The sequence below is a fragment of the Notolabrus celidotus genome, chromosome 13 (assembly GCF_009762535.1).
Source record: "Notolabrus celidotus isolate fNotCel1 chromosome 13, fNotCel1.pri, whole genome shotgun sequence".
NCBI classification, from domain to species: domain Eukaryota; kingdom Metazoa; phylum Chordata; class Actinopteri; order Labriformes; family Labridae; genus Notolabrus; species Notolabrus celidotus.
This window is the reverse complement of record NC_048284.1, coordinates 15,422,220-15,445,940: the sequence shown is the minus strand read 5'-3', so window position 1 is coordinate 15,445,940 and position 23,721 is coordinate 15,422,220. Positions and strand designations below refer to the sequence as shown.

General features: G+C 40.6%; 1 protein-coding gene across 7 annotated transcripts in view; it reads left to right on the top strand.

Annotated features, from left to right (window-relative positions):
* Positions 1-5,729: 5,729 nt before the first annotated feature.
* Positions 5,730-23,721, top strand: part of ylpm1 (YLP motif containing 1) — a 32,417-nt gene continuing 14,425 nt past the window's right edge. For 4 of the 7 annotated variants that reach the window (XR_004633505.1, XR_004633504.1, XM_034699116.1 and 1 more), the window contains exons 1-18: positions 5,730-6,580; positions 7,612-7,830; positions 8,493-8,531; positions 9,024-9,212; positions 9,453-9,964; positions 10,161-12,899; positions 14,539-14,665; positions 14,884-15,028; positions 15,124-15,213; positions 15,305-15,485; positions 15,732-15,925; positions 16,127-16,281; positions 16,378-16,440; positions 16,531-16,650; positions 16,775-16,951; positions 17,037-17,120; positions 17,232-17,315; positions 17,404-17,478. Coding sequence is in view for 5 of the 7 variants with exons in the window: in XM_034699116.1 (XP_034555007.1) it covers positions 6,014-6,580; positions 7,612-7,830; positions 8,493-8,531; positions 9,024-9,212; positions 9,453-9,964; positions 10,161-12,899; positions 14,539-14,665; positions 14,884-15,028; positions 15,124-15,213; positions 15,305-15,485; positions 15,732-15,925; positions 16,127-16,281; positions 16,378-16,440; positions 16,531-16,650; positions 16,775-16,951; positions 17,037-17,120; positions 17,232-17,315; positions 17,404-17,478 (5,760 nt within the window). In the remaining 2 variants the exon portion in view is untranslated. The remainder of the gene's footprint in view (positions 6,581-7,611; positions 7,831-8,492; positions 8,532-9,023; positions 9,213-9,452; positions 9,965-10,160; positions 12,900-14,538; positions 14,666-14,883; positions 15,029-15,123; positions 15,214-15,304; positions 15,486-15,731; positions 15,926-16,126; positions 16,282-16,377; positions 16,441-16,530; positions 16,651-16,774; positions 16,952-17,036; positions 17,121-17,231; positions 17,316-17,403; positions 17,479-23,721) is intronic. The other 3 variants (XM_034699113.1, XM_034699115.1, XM_034699114.1) reach the window with 3 other exon arrangements.

Here is a 23,721-nt window from a genome sequence, read left to right as displayed (position 1 = left end):
AACCTCATCATTAATAAAGGCAGACATTCAATTAGCTGCCAAATCTTGATTGCCAATTTTGTCATAACAGTCTTCCTTTCTATGCTTTTTCCCCCCTCTGTTATAGTTGGGAGTAGGTGTGGGTAGGAAGAATTAACTAATTTAATTAATCTAATTGTCATCGCTTTCAACCATCCCACTAATAAGTACAAATTAATATGATTAATCAATGTGACGACATAAACTCATTCAATTACAGTTTTTCAAAGGCGAGTGGGTGTGTTGGGGTGATAGGGAGGTGGGCGGCCGAGCAGCTTGCTCACAGAGAGACCCGGCCCACAAAATTGAAGTCAAGTCAGGCAATTAGTCATTGTGAATGATAAATAAATGGTGATGAATAGAGTAGGGCAGATACCACACAGACTACAATCTTATTTGACTCAATTAAATTTAATTCTTTCTGTGTAGAAAACTCATATAGACTATGATTATTGACTGTTTTATATTACTGTTCCCAGGCTCCTTTTTATATTTTAGATATGATATAATGTACAACTGTCAAACTACCAATAATATTCATACAACAGCAACTCTCAAGATAAACTTCCACAAGATCAAGTTTTTCACAATATCAAGTTTTTGCCTCCTTGTTTGCAAAGTGTCACAGGCTGAAACTTCTCACTGAGAGCCAAAGATCGGACATGTCATATAGCTACAATTGTGTTGAATGTTAACAGTGGTATTGTGCTGCATTTGCAGGAAGGCTTGTAGCTTTCTATTTTGATTTTTCCTCTTCACTATGAATGGAGTTTGCTGCCATTAATATGCTTTGTACTGTGTGTAATCACTGTTGTATATGGAGACCAGGTAGAGATGCTAACTATTTAATTACAGTTGTATTTTTTTAACTTTATTTTGTTGCACATAAAAACAAAACAGCATTGCTCAAACAACAAAAGTGAGGGTAATACAGATGATAGAGCTAAATTCAGCAGTGACAACCTTCAACATCAGAGCCAAAATAATAATATTAACCTGAATGTTAAAGTGTCCTTTCACCTGAAATACACGTTTCATGTGACATTTTGTGATGCATGAAACTAAAGGTTTATTAGTTTGAATTCATTTTCGGTTAAATCAGTCTATGTTCTCATACAGTATTTTTTAGGGGAAAGGAAATCCTAGTAAACAGTTGTTAAGACAAAAAACAAAACAAAACAGCCAACAAAAAAACAAACGGGAATGCCAGTGATTTTCAACAATGTTAGCTCCTCCCAGTATATAAACAGTATTGGTTCAAAAATGTAATCAAGCCCTAATACTTCAATGAAGATCTCTTTCCCTTTGATAAACTGATGCAACACGAAAAAGGGGTGGATGACACTATATAACAATGTCAGATATGCAGATCAATGATGTCTCTCACCACAATGTCATAAAGGCTTTGCGTTTAATAGACATTTAATACAGAAAATATATAAAGACTTCAAATTGTAAGAAATAGTTTTTTAAAGCATGCGTTTGAAATTTGGTGATGAAGTGTGACTTCTGGCATTCATGACACCAGGATGACCCTGAAACTGAGGCAGCTAATCAGAATCCAGCCATAATTTTTTTCCTATTTACACCTGTGGCTTTTCTACATTCCTATTTTTTAGATTGGGAACTGCTGAGTATGTTACTACACTTATAGGGAAAATGCTTAAAAATTATTAATCCTGAGATTTACATTTGACTACACTATTATCTTTGTCGTTGTTGCGTATCTGGATAATGTTGGACAACCAATTTCAAATAAAGCACTTTCCTAATATTTGAATACTTTCACCTTCTTTAGCTGAACATGTGTGAAATGTATTTAACCGTAGCAGCTGCTGGGGTTTTATTTGTATATTTCACATCCACTGTGCTGAGAGGAGGATGTGCTGGCGCAGCACTTTGTGTGATGCCCTTTAATGCGCTCTATCTTATCAGCACAGCATCACCCCTATTCAAACCAGCAGCTGATTGAGCAGTGTGATGTTGTTTGGGTCTTACATTGGGAATAGTTTATAGAGGCAGCATCTCTAATTTGTGAAGTGAGGTATTATAGAGGAGACAATTAGACTGAGCTTCGATTGGCACACAGAGGCTCAGATGCTGACAGTCAAGAGGAGGCTTTCAAATGTCATACCAATTAATCTATCCAGCCATCAAACAATATTCTGGAAACAAAGTCAGGGGGGGCGATCAATCCGCATCACTTTTCTCCTCACCGGGTTATGGGAAAATTGATTTGTCAAACAAAGCATTTTGGAAGCAGAGCATGGACTTGTTCGGGATCCATTAGCCTCCATTGAGCATTTTGTTTAACATAGGATTTTCATCACAGAGAAAATGCAGTGTCCTCAATACTGGGAGCTACAACTTTACGATTTCTGATTTCTTTGTTCTTGCTTAGAAAGCCTCAGAAAGTGCTGATGAAGATTGAAAAGTACTAACTTTTCATGTGTTTGTTTTGTTCTTTTATATTCAGCAAAATGGCGAAAGATACTTAAAATAGTACTCTAAATAATACACAATGCAAATATAACAGTGTAATAATCAGTCCTCTTCAATCCAAAAAGCCTCAGGCATTAGTCCCTGGTATCAGTATTATTGTACACTGTGGGTCTATCCTGCCATCCGATACAGCATGGCAGCCCTAAGCTGTATCATGAATCCCCTGTGCAGTGTATTGTTCTAAAGCAGAACTGTATCACATTGTGCCCGTCATGCTGTTTTAGAGGGGAGAGAGCTTCCTCTATGGGATTTCTCCCAGCCCCATCCCATGATAATGTATCTCTCCCTAAAGGCTAGGCCTCCGTGACCTTGTCTTATTCATTGAGGGCGTCTTAAGCGAAAGAACTGAATCCTGAATGGACCATTTCCCCTCTTTTAACACCCCTTTAATGTCATCAGTGAAATATGAAGTCATTAGGCGATATTAAAACACTGCTGACAAACTAATTAACGGGAGACATTAAACAGGACGGGCTTGATTAATCCGCTTTAACGATTCTTTTTAAGTGGTTCTGGTCAAAATTAATACAGATTTACTGGTGATCTTAAGAAAAAAATACTCTTATGTGTATCAGACCTCAAGGGCAACCTAAAGTCGCTGGTCTTTTACCTCCCACGGCTCCCCACTCCCACCCTGCCCTCACTGTTGCTAAACAGAGTCTGAACTCGCATCATTGGTCCCTGAGTCTCTGACAACCAACTAAGGTTGTCTGATTAGACACACATGCTGTTGGCCTATTCTCAAATATTTTCAAAGCTTCTGATTTTATAAGTCATACAGAATATAAATCGTGAACAGAGTGGTTTTATAAATAATTGCTGTTAATTGAAATCATGATACTTTACTTTGCAGCTTCTACAATTTTATAGAGCTAAAATTATAGAGCTAAATGAGAAACTCCAATTATAATAAATTCTTATAAGACTATAACACTATTTCTATTATCACTGATACTGTGTAATATGAAGTGTAGTTTGTCACTGACACAGCAAGTGGTTCGTTGTTTCATAAAAATGTCTTTGTAAATGTCTCCCTCTTGTGGTAAAACACAGATCCTGGGTCAGCTGCTCAGCATTGTGTACACTCCTTGTGGGAAACAGTGACACATAACAACTGGGAATTTTGTTTTTTGAGGTCCCACAAGTCCCTATACTTTGTCTTAAAATGTATTGGTATTTTATTCAAAGCCCATGGGGTTTGTGTGGTGCGTTTTCAGATTTGTTTATCTCCTCTTTGCCTTGGTATATATATGTTTTGTGAATAAGGATTAAATACATTTTAATAGCATTTTATAGTCATAAGTAGTATGTATAGTCAGTAACATATTGTGTAAAGGGGCATGTTAGATTATTAGCATTATGTAAACCAAGGGTTCCCAAACTTCTCAGCCCGCAACCCCCAAAATATAGGTGCCAAAGACTCGCGGCCCCCATTGTCCCTCAAAGTGATGTAATGTGGCTTTATGTAGCTGGTCTGCAGACAATTAGCCTACCTATATGAGCATGTGGATATGTTCCCTGATGCTTTTAACAATTAACTGTTCACTAACCCTAAACTTAGGAGTTCTCTGGCAAGAAGAAAGGCAGAAAACTCATTACACTTTATATTGTCAAGGTTTTATTTCAAGTTGAGCTTCTATTTTTGTCGATATTCTTTACTATAATGGGTAAAATGTACTATTTTTAGATAACTAAAAAATACATTCTGGAAGACATCACAACCCCCCCATTTGTATCTCGCGACCGCCCAGGGGGTCCGGACCCACACTTTGGGAACCCCTGATGTAAACCACACAGGGAACTATTACTGCACTCAATGTAAAAAGAACAAGAATAACAAGAACAATAATAATAATAATACAAAGAAGAAGAAAAGATACAGTTGTAATAAATAATGAATACAAGGAAATTGAAATATTAGCAGCGTTCATGCTCCCTTTTTTACGGTGGCCCTGAAGGACAGAACAAATTTACAAAAGATGGCACACGTTTACAAAGTTGGAAACAAATTTACATTTTGGAAACATTTTTTACATTTTATAAAACAAAATTACATCAGCAAAACACCTTTACCAAGGCCAAAACCAACTTACATTTAAGAAAACAAATTTACAAAAGATGAAACACTTTTACCGTTAAGTCTGACTCCTTTTAGCCTGACTCCGTTTAGCCTGAGGCTATGAGGTCTGAGGCTGTTTCATCTCAATTCTGACACATGATGAAAGTTTTACTGAGACATAATGCTTTTTTCCTCTGAGGTCTGACACCTCTCTCTGAGACCCGAGGATGTCCTAATATGTCAACCATGTCCATCTCCATTTGGTTTCTCTCCATCAAAATCACCTTGTCTCATCACTATCACCTCTCTCTCTTACTCTCCTCTATCCCTCTTTCCAGACCCAATTGGTCAAGGCATGATGGCTGTCTAACTTAGCCTGGTTCTGCTTGAGGTTTCTGCCTGTTAAAAGGAAGTTTTTCCTCGCCACTGTAACTAGCTAAATACTGCGATGTGCAATGCTCATGATGGATTAAGGTGGGGTCAAACTGAGTCTTACCCTGTCTTGAAGCTGGGTCTCTGTTCATAATTTGACATAGAGTGGTCTAGACCTCCTTTGTTTGTAAAAGCGTCTTGAGATAACGTTTGTTGTGATTTGGCGCTATACAAATAAAGATTGATTGATTGATCAAAACAAACTAAATGACCCCTCACTCGATCACTTCCGATATTTGGTACATTCCCTTTCCGTAAAAATGAAATGTAAATTTGTTTCAGAAATGGTATAAGTGTTCATATTTTTAGACCGGAGGTTGCCGCTTGATCAAAACAAACTAAATGACCCCTGTAAAAATGAAATGTTAATTTGTTTCAGAAATGGTAAAAGTGTTTCATCTTTTGTAAATTGGTTTTCTTAAATGTAAATTTGTTTTGGCCTTGGTAAAAGTGTTTTACTGATGTAATTTTGTTTCATAAAATGTAAAAAAAAAATGCAAAATGTAAATTTGTCTCCAACTTTGTAAAAGTGTTTCATCTTTTGCATCTTTGCTCGTGTCCCTCAGGGCCACTGTACTTTTTACTAAATGGAATCATAATATGATCAAAAACGTGAAACATCAAATACCACCGATATCTTAATCCTTAATCTTTCTCTAAATCTTTTTTTTTTATCAAATAAGTTTTTTCGGAAACACGTCACGACACCTGTGACGTGTTTCCGGCAGCAGTGTGTCTTGCACTGAAGCACCAACAGCTAAACGGTATCATCCACCTAAACGTGTTTATGATTCACCCCTCCTGGGTAGAAGTGGGCTTTATTCACTAACTGGTGACTATTCTGGTCCACATGGTTCGTGTCTACAGACTTTGTTGAATGCGGCTTCAGCGGAATCATGTAGAGATCGATTTTTGCATTGGTGGGTGAACGTTAGCTGTTAGCATTTTAGGGGCCCGGCTTTATGTAAGCACAAAGACCGTCTAAGGCCTCTCTTTTTAGCCATGTATCCTTCCTGGGGGAATTTCAGTGGATCCCAGTCGCAAAACTATGGAGGGTCTGGGCCTCGTAAGCCGGCCGGGGGTGGCCAACCCGGCCCAGCAGCGGGATTCGGCGGCTTTGAGGCCAATGCAGGCGGCTCTCTGTTCTCCAGCCTCCAGGAGCAACACCTCCAACAGATGCAGCAGCTGCAGATGCTGCACCAGAAACAGCTCCAGTCAGTGTTACACCATGGCGCCAATGCCAGTGGGTACAGTGGGGGACAGTCAGGTGGGTTCCCAGCACCAGCGTGGCATTCAGAGTCAACGGGTCATCCAGACGACGGTGCTGGGGCTCAGTCGTACTTTCAGCAGGACGAGACCCCTGGGTCAACGTCCAGAGGCCCCCCTCCTCCTCAACCAGGTAACCAACAGCCTCCTCCACCTCCACCCCAGCCGAAGCCCAATGAGCCCAAACCGGCTCCTCCCCCTCCAGAGCCCCCGGCAGTGAAACCACCTGAGAACACCGGCGTTCCTGAGGCCTCCAAAAAAGATTCAACTATGAAAGAAGAAGACAAATCTTCAAATTTACAGGTAATGTTTTACATCTCTTTGACATAACTCTGTTCATTTTTCTATGAGTATTTCCTCGCTACACCTGCAGCAGAGACCGCAAAGTTGCCCTTTTATTAGAGTAGCTGTATATTATTCTAACAACATGTCTTTGAGCTACAGTCTTCATGTTTTCCAAGCATGTAGCTTGTGCAGCGCATAACAATAAAAATCCTTGATCGGGACATCCCTTGATAGGATTAAGATAAGATATATTCCTTTATTCGTCCCACAACTGGGAAATGTAAAGTGTTAAAGTAGACCGTGCAAAACAGTATAGAGTAAACAAGTGCATATGAAAAAGTAATTATTAAAACAAATGATAAGCAATTAAGAAAGTGAATTAGCATATCTTAAGAAAGGTATGCACAGAACTAAATAAGTCAATTTATTTATATTTACAAAACCAGAGATACACAAGAAAGTGCACAGAAGTAACATAGGTGAATAAAAAACAACGTATAAAACTCATAAGCTGGGGCACTGGTGGCCTAGTGGTCTAAGCGCCCCACATACAGAGGCTACAGTCCTTGTCGCAGTCAGAGCTAGCCTTCCTCACCAGTCTGTTTAGTCTCTTCTTGGCAGCAGCAGAGATGTTGCTGCCCCAGACTACTTCAAAGAAGAGGGCTGATGCCACCACAGAGTCAAAGAAAGACTTCAGAAGAGCCCCTTGCACACCAAAAGACCTGAGTCTCCTGAGCAGAAAAGGTCTGCTTTGTCCCTTCTTGTAGAGAACGTTAGAGTTGTCTGACCAGTTCAGTTTATTGTTCAGGTGAACACCGAGGTACTTGTAAGATTTCACAATCTCAATGTCCGTTCCCTGGATGTTCAGTGGTGTGGCAGTAGGGAGCTTGCATCTTCTGAAATCCACCACCAGCTTGTTAAAGTCTACATGTTGGACTTATAGTGAATCTTTCAGTGTATTACGAGACTGCAGAATGAAAAGATGAAGCGATGAACAGGCTTTCCAGTTTGCTTTGTCCAACAGTTGTCTTTGTTGCCGTTTCTCACAGCAACAACAGCAACTTTGGTACAAACAACATCTTCAAAATCTTCAGAAGTTAAAGCAAGAAAAGGCCAAACAGAATCAGAAAGAGGGACCTGTGCCGCCTCCACCTCGGGGTAAAGCAGTTCCTCCTCCTCCTCCATCAGAACCACCTAAAGGCAAACCACCTCCACCCCCTCCAAAAGAGGAACCCCCAGTACCTCCTCCACCTCCAGAAGAAGCACTGGTAAGTACTTTTAAAAAGAGACGGATGAGAAGTTATACTGCATATCAGAATGTGAAGTTAAATCATATTGTGACTCCATCAGAAACAGAGCAAACTCGTTCAGCTTTCCCTCAGTTGCATGTTCTTGATTGGGTTTTTGCCTGAGGACAACGATTTTAGAAATGTAAAAAAACCTGAAGTTTTAGAAGAAGTGTGTCAGACCCCTGCAGCATGCTTCTCACCTTCTTCATAGTGGTAGGGCTGTAGTGAGTCCCCTCATTAAGATAAGTACAGTATATACGTAAATGCACGACACACAGTGCTGTAACTTCATCAATAATTTAAATCTTGAGACACACTGACCGAGTGTGTTAGAATCTAATGTTGTTCAAATATATGTTTTATTCCAATTCAAAATGTCCCACAAAGTCAGTCCACATTCATACAGTCAATAGTTAGTCAAAGCTACAGTTGCCTTTCATGTAATAAATAATAATATTTATTATGAGGACTCAGGTAAAGGGGACTTGGCTCTGACTTGACCTTAGCTTGAACACTTAGGACTCAGGGCTTGACTCAAACTCAAGGTTTGGTGACTCAACTATAACACTTGTTCCGTAAAATCACTCTATGTGATTAGTTGGAACAAAAAAAATGTTAATATATTTTGTATGAATTTACAGAGGGAAAATGTAGGGAAACCGCCGGAATTTACAGACACAGTAAGTCCCAACAACCACTGACCCATATTCATCTTCATTATCATCATGCCATGAGCGATCACCTTCGTGCTTGTGATCCCTGCCGTGTTGCAAAAAAAGCCAGGAATATCCATTCATTTCTGTCCCCTGTTATTGTTGTTGGTGATTAATGATATTACTTTCCCCATAAATGCACATGTATGCGTATATTCACTCTCCACATCCATGTCTAAAGGACTGTATCATTTAAAATCTCCAAAGTGTCAGTAAGAATGTGGTACTTGAATGCATTGTAGGAGATTTCAAATAATTTAGTTGCTGACTGGTTCAATGCCCAGGTCTGTTTGACTACAGATGAATGGCAGGTTGAATGTCTCTGTATTATGCTGTTCACCATGACTTACCTCAACCTATATAGATTTTCCATCCCTTTCATCACAAACTACCTTAATTCAAACCATGAGTTACAAAGAAATTACTTGGTTTCAACATTTTCTTGTTTTATGTTTACAGCCTGAGGTGCCAAAGGATCCAGAGGAGGCTGTTCGCCTGCAGCAGTTACAGGCTGCAGCAGCGCAGTGGCAACAGGTGCAGCAGCAGAGAGCTGGTTTACAATACCAGGCTCTCATGCAGCAGCACGAAAAGCTTCAGCAGGTCCTGGAACGATACCAACAGCTCATTCAGCAACCTGCAAATATACAGGTAGATAATTGTACTTACAATTTTAACCCTGTTTGGTAAACGTTTCCTATAACTAGACATAAGTGTTAGCTGAGACCAAGTATAGTATGGTTAGTGGCCCCCATAATAGAACTCCAGTTGCATCCTAAAGGCCCTTAAGTTTGTAGTTTTGCTCCAGTATTGTCTCTTGGACAAGTAGTGCTATAATTATTCATACTTCAGAAATAAATTGCGCCTCTTCCACAATGTCTTTTGTTTCAGTCAATGTCGGCTGAGATGCAGTTACGGCACTTTGAAACGCAACTGCAGCAGTTCACCCCTTTGTTCCAAGACTGGGGTCGCTCCTTTGTCCTATGGCATGAACAGTTCAAGACTTATCCCCACAAAGACCAACTGCAGGACTATGAGCACCAATGGAAGCAGTGGCAGGATCAGATGAACGCTACTAATGCACACCTTCAGGAAAGGGTGGCCACTCTTAATGCCATGGTGCCATTTGCCTCAAGCCAGTATAGTAGTGGGACGATGGGACAATATGGCCAGTACCCTGGACAAGATATGCCAATGCAGCAGCAGTCAGTGACACCTGGTTTGCAACATTCCCCTGTTGCTGTGGGAACTAGACCCCAAGGGCCAACACCCACAAGCTTTGGACCACAGTCAGATTCATGTGCTCTAACCCCAGTGGGAGGGCCTGGCCCTGCTGGCGTTGTCAGACCTCCAGGTCCCCCAACTGTTCAGCAACCAAGCTTCAACGGTATAAGAGGTCCACGGTCAGTATAGATTGTCTTTTACTATTTGTTGGTTTATTAGAATACTTACAAATTTTTAAGATGTGTAAAATCTGAATTAATTTCAAGTTAATACATTTAAAATTACAATACATGTTACTTCATGTTTGCATGAATATGCCTTGTTTGATACCATCAGGCCTTTTTTAATGAATGTTCTTTTGTTACATTTTTCCAGAGGAAACAACCCTAGGTTTGACCAGCCACAGCAAGGTTTTGATGGTCCCCCCAGGTTCGATCATCCACAACAGCGTTTTGATGGCCCCCCTCGATTTGAGCAACCAAGGCAGCGCTTTGACGGTCCCCCTCGATTTGAGCAACCAAGGCAGCGCTTTGATGGACCCCCTAGACTTGACTTACCAAGGCAGCGCTTTGATGGACCCCCTAGACTTGACTTACCAAGGCAGCGCTTTGATGGGCCCCCTAGATTTGACCAACCAAGGCAGCGCTTTGATGGTCCCCCTAGATTTGACCATCCAAGGCAGCATTTTGATGGTCCCCCTAGATTTGACCAACCTCGATTTGGGCAGCAGCCCCGGTTTGAACAGTCCCCAAGGCCCCCTGGCCCTCAGCCTCGTTTTGAACGCCCACCTATGCCCCAGCAAAAACAACAGCAAGGTCCCCAACCTAAGGCAGAACCAGCCAGTAAACAACTTGCTAGTATGGATTCTAATACTACAGGAAGAACAACTGGGAAGCCACAGACTGAAAAAGAAAAAAAAGATTCTGGCACGGATAATACTGCCAATGCTGTAGACATGACAGATGATAACTTGCTTGGAACTGAAGGCTTTTTTGTCCAAAATGACCCCATTCCTCAGACTTTACCGACAAACGCAACACCAGAAGAGCTGGACGGCAACAACTCTTCTAACAGTAGTGAAAAATCCAAAGCTGTCAACAACAAACCCCCTGTAACTGCTCCCTCTGCAATAGATTCCAGTAATTCTTCTTCTACACAAAAGCCTCTCAAACCAGAAGGACCAACAGCAAACAATAAACCCCAAAATGTTTCAAAGATCCCCGGAAACCAACAAGGACTGCAAGGTTCTGGCCAAATGCAATCAAGACCCGATCCTGCAAGGCCTCCCCAAGGAAGAGGACGTGGCCAACCACCGCCACCAGTACCAGTTGCACCTCATGGGCGGGGACGAGGGCATAAGGGTGGTGAAGAGTTCAAGGGTCCTAACACTGAACCGCTTGGAGAGGACATGGGAAACATGTCGTATGATTACATGCAAACTGAAGAAAACTTTGAGGTGCCAGAAGAGCAGGAAGAGTATCAATGGGAAGATCCCTCATACGAGGAGTATGGTGGTGGGGAGTCTGAGGTGCCTGCTGAAGAAATGTGGATGCCAGAGAATTTTCACTTCTCAACAGAGGAAGAGTATTATGAGGAACCTATTGGGGGACCTTATATGGGAAGAGGAAGGCCTCCAATGATGAGAGGAGGGCATCCTATGGGAAGAGGAGGCCCACCTATGGGCAGAGGTGGTCCTCCTTCGGTGAGGGGAGGTCCACCTATGGGCAGAGGTGGTCCTCCTCCGGGGAGAGGAGGTCCACCTATGGGTAGAGGGGGACCACCTATGGGGAGAGGAGGTCCACCTATGGGTAGGGGAATGCCTCCTTTTGTACGAGGGGGTCCACCAATGGGTAGAGGGGGTCCCCCTCTCGGAAGAGGAGGGCCGCCCATGGGAAGAGGAGGACCTCCCATGGGTAGAGGGGGACCCCCCATGGGAAGAGGGGGACCCCCCATGGGAAGAGGGGGACCCCCCATGGGAAGAGGAGAACCAATTGACATGAACTGGGAAGACTCTGATGCTGCTGAGTACCCAGAGGAAGGTGAACCTTTCTGGGGAGAAATGAGACCTCCAATGAGAGGTATGAGACCCCCATTCCCCCCTGGGCGGGGTCGTCCCCCGCGTGGACATCCTGGCTTTATGCATCCAGGGCGGGGACACCCCCCTCATCACCCACATGGGCCAATGGATTACGATTCATTAGGTCATGGAATGGAGACTGATGATGCAGAAATGGATCAAGCAATGATGTACCATGACCCTCATGGCCATCCAATGCACGCTGATGTAGGTAGAGGCAGGCGCCGTGTGCCGCCACCTCCTCATGAAGTATTGGAATCCATGGAAGAGCCATCATTCGAAGAAGGAATGGAAAGAGAATTAGGATGGGAACCGCCACATGGCAGAGGCCCCCCTTTGCCTCCACATGAGATGATGGATTCGGGAGGAATAAGGAGGAGACCTATGGGCCGTGGAATGGCTAGAGGAATGTGGCGACCTGGTCCAACACATGAAGAGTATGAAGAGGGATATAAAGAGGGTTTTGTTGAGGATTATGGTCATGGGGAAGATGGGTATCGCTGGAGGCCCCCAACAGAGTACCCTCCAGAAGACTATCGCCATGAGGCCAAGTACTACGAGTCTGAGTGGGACAGAGAGCGTTCTCCTCTTGAAAGGGACTACCCCCTGCGGAAGCCACCACCAGAGCCCTACAGAGACAGCCACTGGCAAGAGGAAAGAGACAGAGAAAGGGAAAGGGAAAGGGAAAGGGGTCCCTCGTTTCCCTATGATGAACGTGACCGGGGAAGAGGAGAGCTTAGAATCCGTGAATACAGGGATGAGCCACCGCCACCATCAGAATGGGACAGATCTTCACGACATCCTCCACCACCAGAGAGAGGGTATCCTTCTGACTATGAAGACCGCGGAGCTCGTTACGATGAGCGCAGGGAGGAATCCCCTTTAGATAGACCTCCACCCTTACCTCCTGCTGCACCTGTCCCTAATTTGCCAGAGACGTCAGTTGATCCAGCACAACAAGGATCAAATGTACTAGCTCTCTCTCAACGTCAACATGAGATCATCTTGAAAGCTGCTCAAGAACTTAAACTTATAAGGTAAGCTCTAGCCTTTCAAATTTAACTAATATTTTATTACATATTGACTCATATTATGAAAGATGCTGCCATTTGCTAGCTTGTCTGATATTACACTTTACACACAAACCCCATTAGCACTGCAGTGTTGTTGTCACATGATAATGAACCCAAGGGTAGGGTGGGGGAAAACTGGTATATCATTGCTTTGACTGTTAATTAGTACTGTTAAAAATGGCCAAAAAACAGGTGATAATAAAGAGGGTAGACCAATACAACCACTCTTCACTAGGGATGCACCGATCCTACTTCTTGGTCCAGATGCTGATACCGATACCTGGGCTTTGGTATCTGCCGATACCGGTACTAGCCGATCCAATCCCGGTATTGATTTAACAATCTCTATTCCTTAATGTGGGGATAGAATCATGTTTTCGCGACCTCAGGGTTTTCTGACTTTGTAAACCAAAATAAAGTAAACATTTTTAAACTGACTGTATCATTATTCAAGAGATTATAAATGTGTACCAGCAGTCTGGTGAGTTAATCTTCATAACCAATAGATATTGTCAACACAGAAAAGCATAGAACTGAGATGAATAGATCTGCAATATGGATCGGCACTATATATCGGCCCCTTGTCACCGACATCCGATCTAGCTTTTTGAGTCTGATCTAGTTGATATCTGAGACCAAGATCGGATCGGTGCATCTGTACTCTTCACTGCTCATACATATGGGTCAGTGTTTACAGTAGTCTTTATTTCTGCCATACAATTTTGCCGGTAACAGTCCTGGCCATACAAGAGCTATCCAATGTATGCGCTGAATAGCCATATGCCTAGGGTTGCAAATGAGTGGAACATTTCCGGAAAATTTCCATGGGAAGTTAAGCTCGGGAGTTTTGGAAATTCAAATTTTGCAAATTTGAAACTTTCCATGGGAATTATGGGAATTAACTGGGAATTGAGGGTAATTTAATGGTAAGGTATCCTATCCAAGCATAAATATTTGTTTTGTTATAAGCGGACATCCATCCAAAAAATTACAATTGAAACAGATTTATTTGTAAGTAGAACTTTATCAAGTGTTAAATAAATTATTGACCAATCAATTATTTCATTGAAGACCAAAATATGAATGTTGAGTTAAATATTACTAATCCCCCCGACCCAACCCATTAAAAAAAAATGCAATCCCAACAAAGTCCCATTCAAAATGTTAAATGAAAAGAGCCCCTTTCCCTTAAAAAAAAGTCCCATTCAACATGCAAATAAAAAATGCATGTAGGGGGTGTGGTCTCATTCGCTCTGCAGTAAGCAGTGTGCTATTTGCATGTGATTGAGGAATAGCATAGATATTCAACTGTACTTGCATGAAATCTGGTTGTTTTAGTCAAGATTATGCTAAAATATATTTTCCCCAAATATATTTAAGTTCCCTATTAAGAGCCAACCCTTCAAATTAGTAAATTTTGCCTGGTTTATTCCCATTAATTCCCGTTTTTTGCAACCCTAAGTCTCAGTGATGTCACTCTTTGGTTTCTGAAGAGGCAATCTCAAGCCCAACCATTACGGTCGATACATTGGAAATGTAGACTCTGTCAAACTGTTGATCAATCTAGAACAGATCCAGACCATCTATTCTTTTGGGTCTACAGAGAATTACAAGAGGGGAAGACAGCTAGTACTGAACAACCTCAGCCTGCATCAGCTGACATCCTACCTGATCTTCCTGCTGGTCTACTTGGTTTGGAGATCCCAGCAGATGTCAGGAATGTTTTAAAGGTAATTTATGTCTACATTTGTGAAATATTTTGACCTTAATAGTATGATTATCATTATTGGTCATGCCATTTTTGATTACATGGCATGTGGAAACTTGCCACATAAGGAAGGCTTTTTGACCTCTTTTGCTGGACATTTTAGTAGCCCAGTTTAGCATATGCTCATGTTGCCATTTTTTATGTAACTGATTCATAACAAAACAAATCTGACATCTTTAGGGCATGACTGCAGCTGCAAAAACACCTGGAACTGAACCTGCATCATGGGATACTACACCTGTTGTTACAAATTACCAAACATCCCTTCCTGCTGTATCCACACATCAAGTTATTCCAAAGACAGTTGATTATGGGCATGGCCATGGTATGAGCAGGACATGTGAACACATCTTCTCATGGTATATTTTACACAGGCTAAGTTCTCAGGCCTTTATTGATGATGCTAACTCAATGTTTCAGAGCCAGGAGCCACCGTTGAGCGCATGTCGTATGGTGAGAGAATTATATTGAGGCCTGACCCCTTGCTATCAGACAGGGGCTATGAAAAAGGTGAGTCTCAGCGCTATGTCTCTTCTGAAGTAGAACAAGCTTATGCTGTTATATAATCATTGTTCACTGACCAATAATTGAATTCCCTCAGAGCCTCTTGGTCTCAGAGATCCTTATGGCAGAGACCCTTATTATGACAGACGATCTGACCCTTACATGGAACGTCGGGATTACAGCAGGGAGAGGGAATTGTACAGAAAAGAGCTTCCTCCTGAATATGAGAGAGAGCGATTTGAGAGGGAGCGCTATCCCCCGAGAGAGAGAGATGAAAGGTAAGTTACTTGTTTCCTTAGTAGCTCCCTAACTGTTGCTCAAATGCACTGCTTTCCTACATATGTAATATTTTTGTCTATTTGTGTGTTTTCGCTTCAAGCACACAGTCGATGGTTGATGAAAGGTACTTGATCACACTGTGCCATACGTTGAGATTAGTCATCAGTGTGTGCCAGTTTGAAACAAGAAAATCTTAAGAAAGAATCAGATCATATAAAATTTAACAATGACTGTTATCCGTGTAGATCTGCACTGGCACCTGCTTCACGTTCAGGGTACAGGGAGAGGGAGCGAAGTGACATTCGAGAGAGGGACCGAAGTGACAGTCGAGATCGAGAGGACCATTATGCAAGGCCTGGCTACGAAAGACCTACATATGAGCGATCTGGACTTGACCGCAGTGGGCCTGAGCGTTATGGACATAGTTCCTCGCCTTATGGTACGTGTCAGCTCAGCATTCTCATACCTGAGCTGTGTTTTGGTGAAAAAAAATTGAAATTCTCTGCACTTAAGTCAAAATTTCTATATTTGCATGAGATGGGTGTTGTTGAAAAACAATCTCTTACCAATTGATTGAGTATATGATCAAAAAAAAAGCAAAGGCATTTGGAAAAATACTTGAATCTTGAATATCACACAGCAGATAGAAGAAGTTATCCAGAGGACCGTGGGCCTCCTGCTGCAGCACCTCTCCCACCTCCACCTCAGCCTCCCCCTAGAGTCGAAAAGAAGCCTGAAATCAAGAATATTGACGATCTACTCAAACCACCAGGGAGGTCATCGCGGCCTGAAAGGGTACTAAATACTAAAAAAAATCTTTGACTTTTTTGACAAAATGTTATTCTCACTTGTATCATTATTGGTACTTATGACAGCGCACTGTGTTAACAGATAGTAATCATCATGAGAGGGCTTCCAGGAAGTGGAAAAAGCCATGTCGCAAAGCTCATACGGGTGAGTGTTGTTGTACCAGCAAATCATGATCCATCAAAGCAAATGGAAATACGTAACTTTTCTGCTCTCAATTCTCTTGACATTATTTAGGATAAAGAAGTTGATTGTGGCGGTGCACCTCCAAGAGTTCTTGTTCTAGACGACTATTTCATGACAGAGGTTGAGAAGGTTGAGAAAGATCCAGACACTGGGAGAAGGGTCAAAACCAAGGTTAGTATGCCTTGCAAGAAAGTTGTTTAAATTCATACAGTTCACATTAAGCATCGATTTTTTTTTTTGCTTATTACAAGTATTACCAAAAGAAATGTGCAAGACATAACAATCTGTCTCCCAGGTTCTGGAGTATGAGTATGAACTGGAGATGGAGGACACCTACCGGAGCAGCATGCTCAAAACATTTAAGAAAACTCTGGACGACGGCTTTTTCCCCTTCATCATTTTGGACACTATCAATGACAGGGTGAAACATTTTGATCAGTTCTGGAGCGCTGCCAAAACAAAAGGCTTTGAGGTGAGCTGTTGTCATGAACCAGTCTGAAATACAGTCTTTTTTGACACATGGCTAAAGAGTTGTTTTTTTCCCCCCTGATATCAAGGTGTACCTGGCTGAAATCACTGCAGACACTCAGACCTGTTGTAAAAGAAATGTCCATGGGCGCAGTCTTAAGGATATAATGAAGGTCTGTAAGATCCAGTCCGTTTTCTTAGACTGAACTGTAGTCATAATAAACTATGTTCAATTTATACATGCATAGAAGCCGACATGTCTTAATGTTGCATTCTATTCACAGATGTCTAATAACTGGGAGCCCTCACCGCGTCACATGGTGCGCTTAGATGTCCGGTCCCTGCTTCAAGATGCTGCTATAGAGGAGGTGAGGTCTTAATGATGTGATGGCTCTCATGATATGAAGAGTCTTTAATCACTGGCCTACCTTATTCAACGTGTGCTTGTTTTACCAGGTTGAAATGGAAGACTTCAATCCAGATGATGAACCCAAGGAACCCAAGAGAGAGGAGGAAGAAGAAAGTGATCTGGTAGGACATGAACATTTTTTATTTTAGCCGTATAGCTTTCAGAATCATTTCCACTTAATTTTATTCCCATTCCACCACGTCGAGTAGATGTTTTGAGTAGTTTGCTATTAGCAGTGGTCATGTATTGTTTTTATGTCACCTTGTGGAGTCATAAACAGAGAAAACTGAAATAATAGATGAACTAAGTGAAATCTTTGATTTATCTCTTTTGTGTATCAGTTTATACAGATAGCGATGTAGACATAATGTAAGTCAGCAGGGTAGAAACTGTGAAGTGTTATCCTTACTCAAAGTTAAAGTAGCAACATTCAGATTTCATTCTAACACATTTAACCAAAGTTTTCATATCCACATCAAGTTATAAACTATATATGTGAGGATGAAGTGTCCCCATGAGGAAAAATGTTTCCTAACATTTGTCCATCTCATGTTTAAGAGACTGGACCTTACTGTTTACGGACTTTTTTCCATGATAAGGCAGCTTAAATATGAAAGAAAAAGAAATGATCAAAAACCGTCTCACAGAAAATTTGATATAAATGATTTTTGAATGAAAGTTTTAAGAATGTTTTAATTTATATGAAGAGACCATTCAAGTTTTTAGGCACAATATAGAAAGAAAGAAACATACTTAATTAATCCCCAGGGGGGCAATTCAATTTTTCCACTTGTTTTTTTTTGGTCATGCTACATGCACAGTTTGGAATATACATACAATTTTAATGCACAAACATGCAGTGGACATGAACTTAGGGAGAGATGTCAGAGTGAGGATGCTGCCATCAACTTGCGCACCCCGAGCAGTTGGGGGTTTGGTGCCTTGCTCAAGGGCAACCAGCACCTCTCCAGCCACCAGTCCATAGTCATATCCTTTTAAAAGCTGCCATTATAATAATAAGTTTAAAGATATTCAACAACTGCTTTGATGGACAAAGTAAACTCCATCACTGAGATGGACTTGAATCTATCAAAATTGCTGAAAAAAGTGACATACTCTCGTTGAAGTTTCTTTTTTTTTTTTTTTTATACAACTTTTTATTAAGTTTAAACAAAAAAAAATTACAATACACAAAACTGTGCACAATAAAGTGCACAAATTGAAGTTTCTAAAACAATGTGTATGTTTTAGAACTCATCCTATGTAACAGATTATGGATGATTAGAAATCAAAATATTTTCTATTGTACCATCTTCAGCAGGTTACCTTGTTTAGCACAGAAGAATGAGACCAAGCTGGGCTGATGAGAATGCCTCACAAATATTACCCTCTCCTTAAAATGTGCATAGCTTTTCATTTTTCATATAACAAATATCAGTGACATTTAGGACCATGTGAAGATGGGGTCACTTGTTTTGGTGAACCCACAGAGGCTCATAACCTGAGTTTGCAGCTCTTTGTACAGATTTCACAGTAGTTTCAGGTCATTCTTTACATGTTTGTCTGGCACTTGTTTGTCTTTTTTGTGTATTAGTAGTTCTGAGTTAATGCAGTTTCTTGCTTTTTTTATGCATTGTGTCCAACCTCATTGAAGCAGTTTCATTAAAGCTAGGGTTGGTAGCATAGATTGTAAAAAATATGGACGTAGTATCCGTGACGTCACCCATCTGTTTCTGAAGAGCTGTTTTGAGACCAATCGGCTGCGGCAGCCATATTGCTTCTGTCGAGCCAGTGTGACGTAAAGAGGCGGGCTTTGAGCCTCCTAGCCAACAGCTGCAGTGTTCCCACAGGCAGCTGTGCCTCTCATTGGAAGACTGGTAATCTCAATATCTTCGAAAATTGCAGAATTAGAAAAAAATTCACCCCCTTCAGAGTGAGAGGACATTGAGAAATTAGCTATTCAGACTACACTCATCTTTTGTACCAGGCTGTAAACATGTTTATTAATGCTGCAAAGATCGTCTTTTCCCCATTCATGTGTATGTGACTTCCGGTACTTCCGGAGCCAGCCTCAAGCGGATCCTCGATGAACTGCAGCTTTTAACACTTCCGCATTGACTCATATTTTTAGACCGGAGGTTGCCGCTTGGTTGGTAGTCACGGAAAAAAACTAGCATGAATTTGAATGTAGCATTTCCCCAGGACTCCGTCTACCCCTCCCCCCACCCCCTCAGAGCTCCTCCAAAATGACTCCCCTGCTTACATCGTTTGTGTTTTGCACTACTTCAACTCATGTCTCACTCAGTGGTAAGAAAACACCGAAACATTATCATAGTGAAAGATAAAAACACAAACAAACATGAAATCTAGCTCAGGAGGCGGGCAGAACGGCAGGACAAGATTTGATTGGTGTCATAATTTGGCTCCCAAAGTCAGGGACTGGTTGGTGTTTTCCCAGGTTTACTCCGGCTGTAGATAGCAGCTTTTTTTTCGCTCTTTTTTAAGAACACATTATGTATTGATTGCCATCGGGACATAAAGATCATTTTAACCAGTATAACAAAAGGTATATCTAAATTTGACTACCAACCCCAGCTTTAAGCATCATTGGTAGAATTACCAATTAATATCTTTAAAACATTTTGGAGCAAATGAAATACGTGAATTATTCAGACAGTGACATGAAATTCTTTCCTATACAGATCCTATTTATAATAGTTGATGATAATTAATTAATAAAAGTAAAACCTGAACTGCTTAAAGAAAATTTCATAGAAAAACAAAGGTAAGAAGTTTCTGATCCCTATTTTTTTTTCTGAATTTGGTCTTTGGAATGACAAAGAGGAGATTTTCAATTCAATTTTCAAAAACATTTTACGTTTCAAAAGTTATTTAAGTGCTGTTTTCAGCAATCTACAACCCTTATTCCAAAGAAGTTACGAGGCTGTGTAAAATTCTGATCAAAAATGAATTTGATCGATTACAAATCACAAATCTTTTGTTTAGTTGAAAATAGTACAAATACATATCAAATGTTGAAAGAGAGAAAAAGTATACATGTGTTTTAAAAAAGCAAGGAAAGGGACATGTTTACCATCATGTTGCATCACTTCTTTCAATAACACAGTACATGTTTGGGGACTGGGTAGAAATATTGTCCCATTCTTACCTGATCTAGGATTTCACAGTTCAGGGTATCCTTTTTTTATATTTCATGTTTCATGTTATGCCAAATTTTTTCTCTGGGTGACAAGTGGGAAGCAGCATCCATGATTTCCCCCCCAAAAAATCTAATTTTGATTCATCGGACCACAGGGAAGTTGTCCACTCTGCTTCAGTTCCCCAAGGTGTATTGTTTAACATCACACAACTTTTTCGGTGTTTCATTGTCCCTGACCCAGACTTTTTGATGTGTTTTCAGTTTCAACATTTGATATGTGTCTTTGCACTATTATCAATAATATAGAGGGTTCCAATGATTTGAAAGCCATGAAAAATGTCCCAACTTTTTCTAAATTGTAATTGTACTACAAAGATATTTAATATCATTAAATTATTTATATTAATTTATTGATTTGCTTTGGTATCTTCAAAAAGTGTTGTATATGACACTCTTTATGACACTGAAAAATACAATTTAATTGATGTTGATGATGATCATTTTATTGCATTATAAATATTAGTTCCTTTACAAAGTTAAATGTCTGAGGCACAATTATTTTTGTCTGGTAAGTACATTCATTTTAAATGCATTAGTCCTCTGTGTCAAAAGATCTTTTTAAAATATTTAACATGCAGAAACATAAAGATTTATCTTGTTGGCACCATCTGTTGGTCTGATACAGCACCAATATTAAATCAATTGAAACACACCAATGCTGTAATTATGATAATAACTGTAGATATTTCATTGAAAATCACAAACTCTCCACTTACATGGTTGCATGTTTTCTGAATTGTTATAAACAAAAAATCTTAAAAGAAATACTGTTCAAAAAATGCCCCCCTTTTTGAAAAATGCCGACTGAAATTTTTGGATACTGTTTTTTAATTATGCAAACATCTTAATGCAAATCCACCAAGCCTTTGATATGTTCTATTCAATATGTGTTACCTCAAGTGATTGATAGGAGCACCTGTGAAGGGTTGTCACTAATATTTAGTTTGTAGAAAAAGTTGGAAATTGTGAATGTATAACAGAATGTGTCGTGAAAAATGTTTAAATCAGTTAAATGTTTATTTGCACGTCAATCCAGTGGCGTTAACGGAGTCTGTCACCATTGATTTCAGAAGCATCTATTAGTTTATTATTAGCTTCTAACTACTTGAAAATACTAAAAGTACAAGTACTTCTTCAATCTAGGGGTAGCACAAGTTAACACAGGTGTGTAAATCTGAACAGCATTTAGCTGAATGCAAAGCTGGTCTGTTGATAAGGTCATCAAATGATACTGACCTGAAAACAGAATCAGGCATGTTTCCATCACAAGCAGCTGTGTTTAGAGAGTCTGAACCCAACATTTCTACTCCTTCTCCAACACAAACTGATTCAGAATGTGAAACATGATAGTTCTTTTTTTCTGTTCTGCACTGCTCTTTTAATGCATTTACCCACCAACAGAAAATGTGACTATTATCTTTTTAACTCTACATACATTGAAACAAATTCCGATTTTTATGCTGGCCTCATAATGGTCATGAGCTTTTACATTTTTTTCTCCAACTGCTTTGATGAACTCAAGCAATATTTACAACAAAAGTTACAGACATCACACAGAGGCATTCAATCTCATACACCGTATTACATCAGAATGTAAAACAATTAATCAGACATAAACAATGCTTTTAAAAATGATATCCAATGTATACAGATGAGGTCAAAATTATTAGCCCCCCTTGTGAAATCAGATAAAACCCTTGATTTCTCCATGAAAATGACCATTAAAAACAAGTGTTTATAGTTTATGTGTTTCCAAAATAACAAAGTTAAAATGTTCACTATGTTTGACTTGGATATTTTATTGATGCAATGAATTGAAACAAGAAAAGGTAAAAATGGCACGTCCAAAATTATTAGCCTTCTGGCCCCAAGTAGTCAATAGTGGGCCCGTTCTGAGCCACACCTGACAACAACCTATTCAAGTAGTTCTCTGCAAGGTTGCCACATGTCTCTGGAGGGATTTTGGCCCATTTTTCCAATGCAAATTGTTACAGCTGGTCCAAAATACATGGTGTCTGAGCATGGACATTCACTTTGAGCACCTGCCACAGATTCTCAACAGGATTGAGATCTGGGCTCTGTACGGGCCACTCCAGGACCTTGGTTTTGGTGTCCTTTAAGAACTGTTTGACCAATTTTGATTTAAGCTTTGGATCATTGTCTTGTTGGAAGACCCAGCGCCAAGTTAAGCCTAGACTGATAGCAGAGTTCTTCACATTATCCCTCAAAATGTCAACATAACTTTCTTTTTTAATGATGCCATGCACCCAAACAAGGCTGCCTGTGCCTGAGGCTGCAAAACAGCCCCACGGTACAATGCTCCCTCCACCATGTTTAATTCTGAGGACCGTGTTCTAAGGGTTGAAGGACTCTCCCTTTCTTGGCCAAACATGAACAACATCCATGTGCCCAAAAAGTTCCATCAGATCAAAGGATGGACTTCCAAAACTCATCTTTACCTTTCAAATGTTTATGGGCAAACCTCAGTTTGGCTCTGATGTGCCGCTCTTTGAGTAAAGGGGTTCTTCTAGGATGGTGGTCCTGAAGCCCATCACGATGAAGATCCCTCACAACTGTGTTCCTTCAAACATCAACTCCAATGGAGGCCAGGTCAGCAACAATCACCTTGGCAGATGTCCGGGGCTTCTTGTTGACATCTTTGACTACTTTCCTCCCCAAAGTTATTAAAATTTTGCGTTTTCTACCACGCCCACGTTTGTTTCCAACAGAGTTTGTCTCCTTTTACTTTGCAATGATGCAACGTAAAACTGTTCTAGACACTGTATAACGCCTGGACATGACAGTATAGCCTCCCCCTTATTATGAGTCTCCATTATCTTCTTTCTGAGCTCAAGACTGATTTCCTTCGTCTTTGGCATGGTTAGTAAGAGTAGTCTCTCTCAATAACGTATTCAAGTACCCTGTTTGGAGTCCCCTAAGTGAATCTCAATGCTGTTTGGATGCTCAGGTGTTGTTAGGAAACCATCTGACTGCTCAGGTGTGTTTTAAAAGCAAAAATTCACAGGGGGGCTAATAATTTTGACCACCCCCATTTTTCACATATTTGATATAAAGTTATCTTAAAAATGTATTTTACATTCCAAAATGTACCAAAGCTACTAAAGAACACTGGTGAATGTTTGCT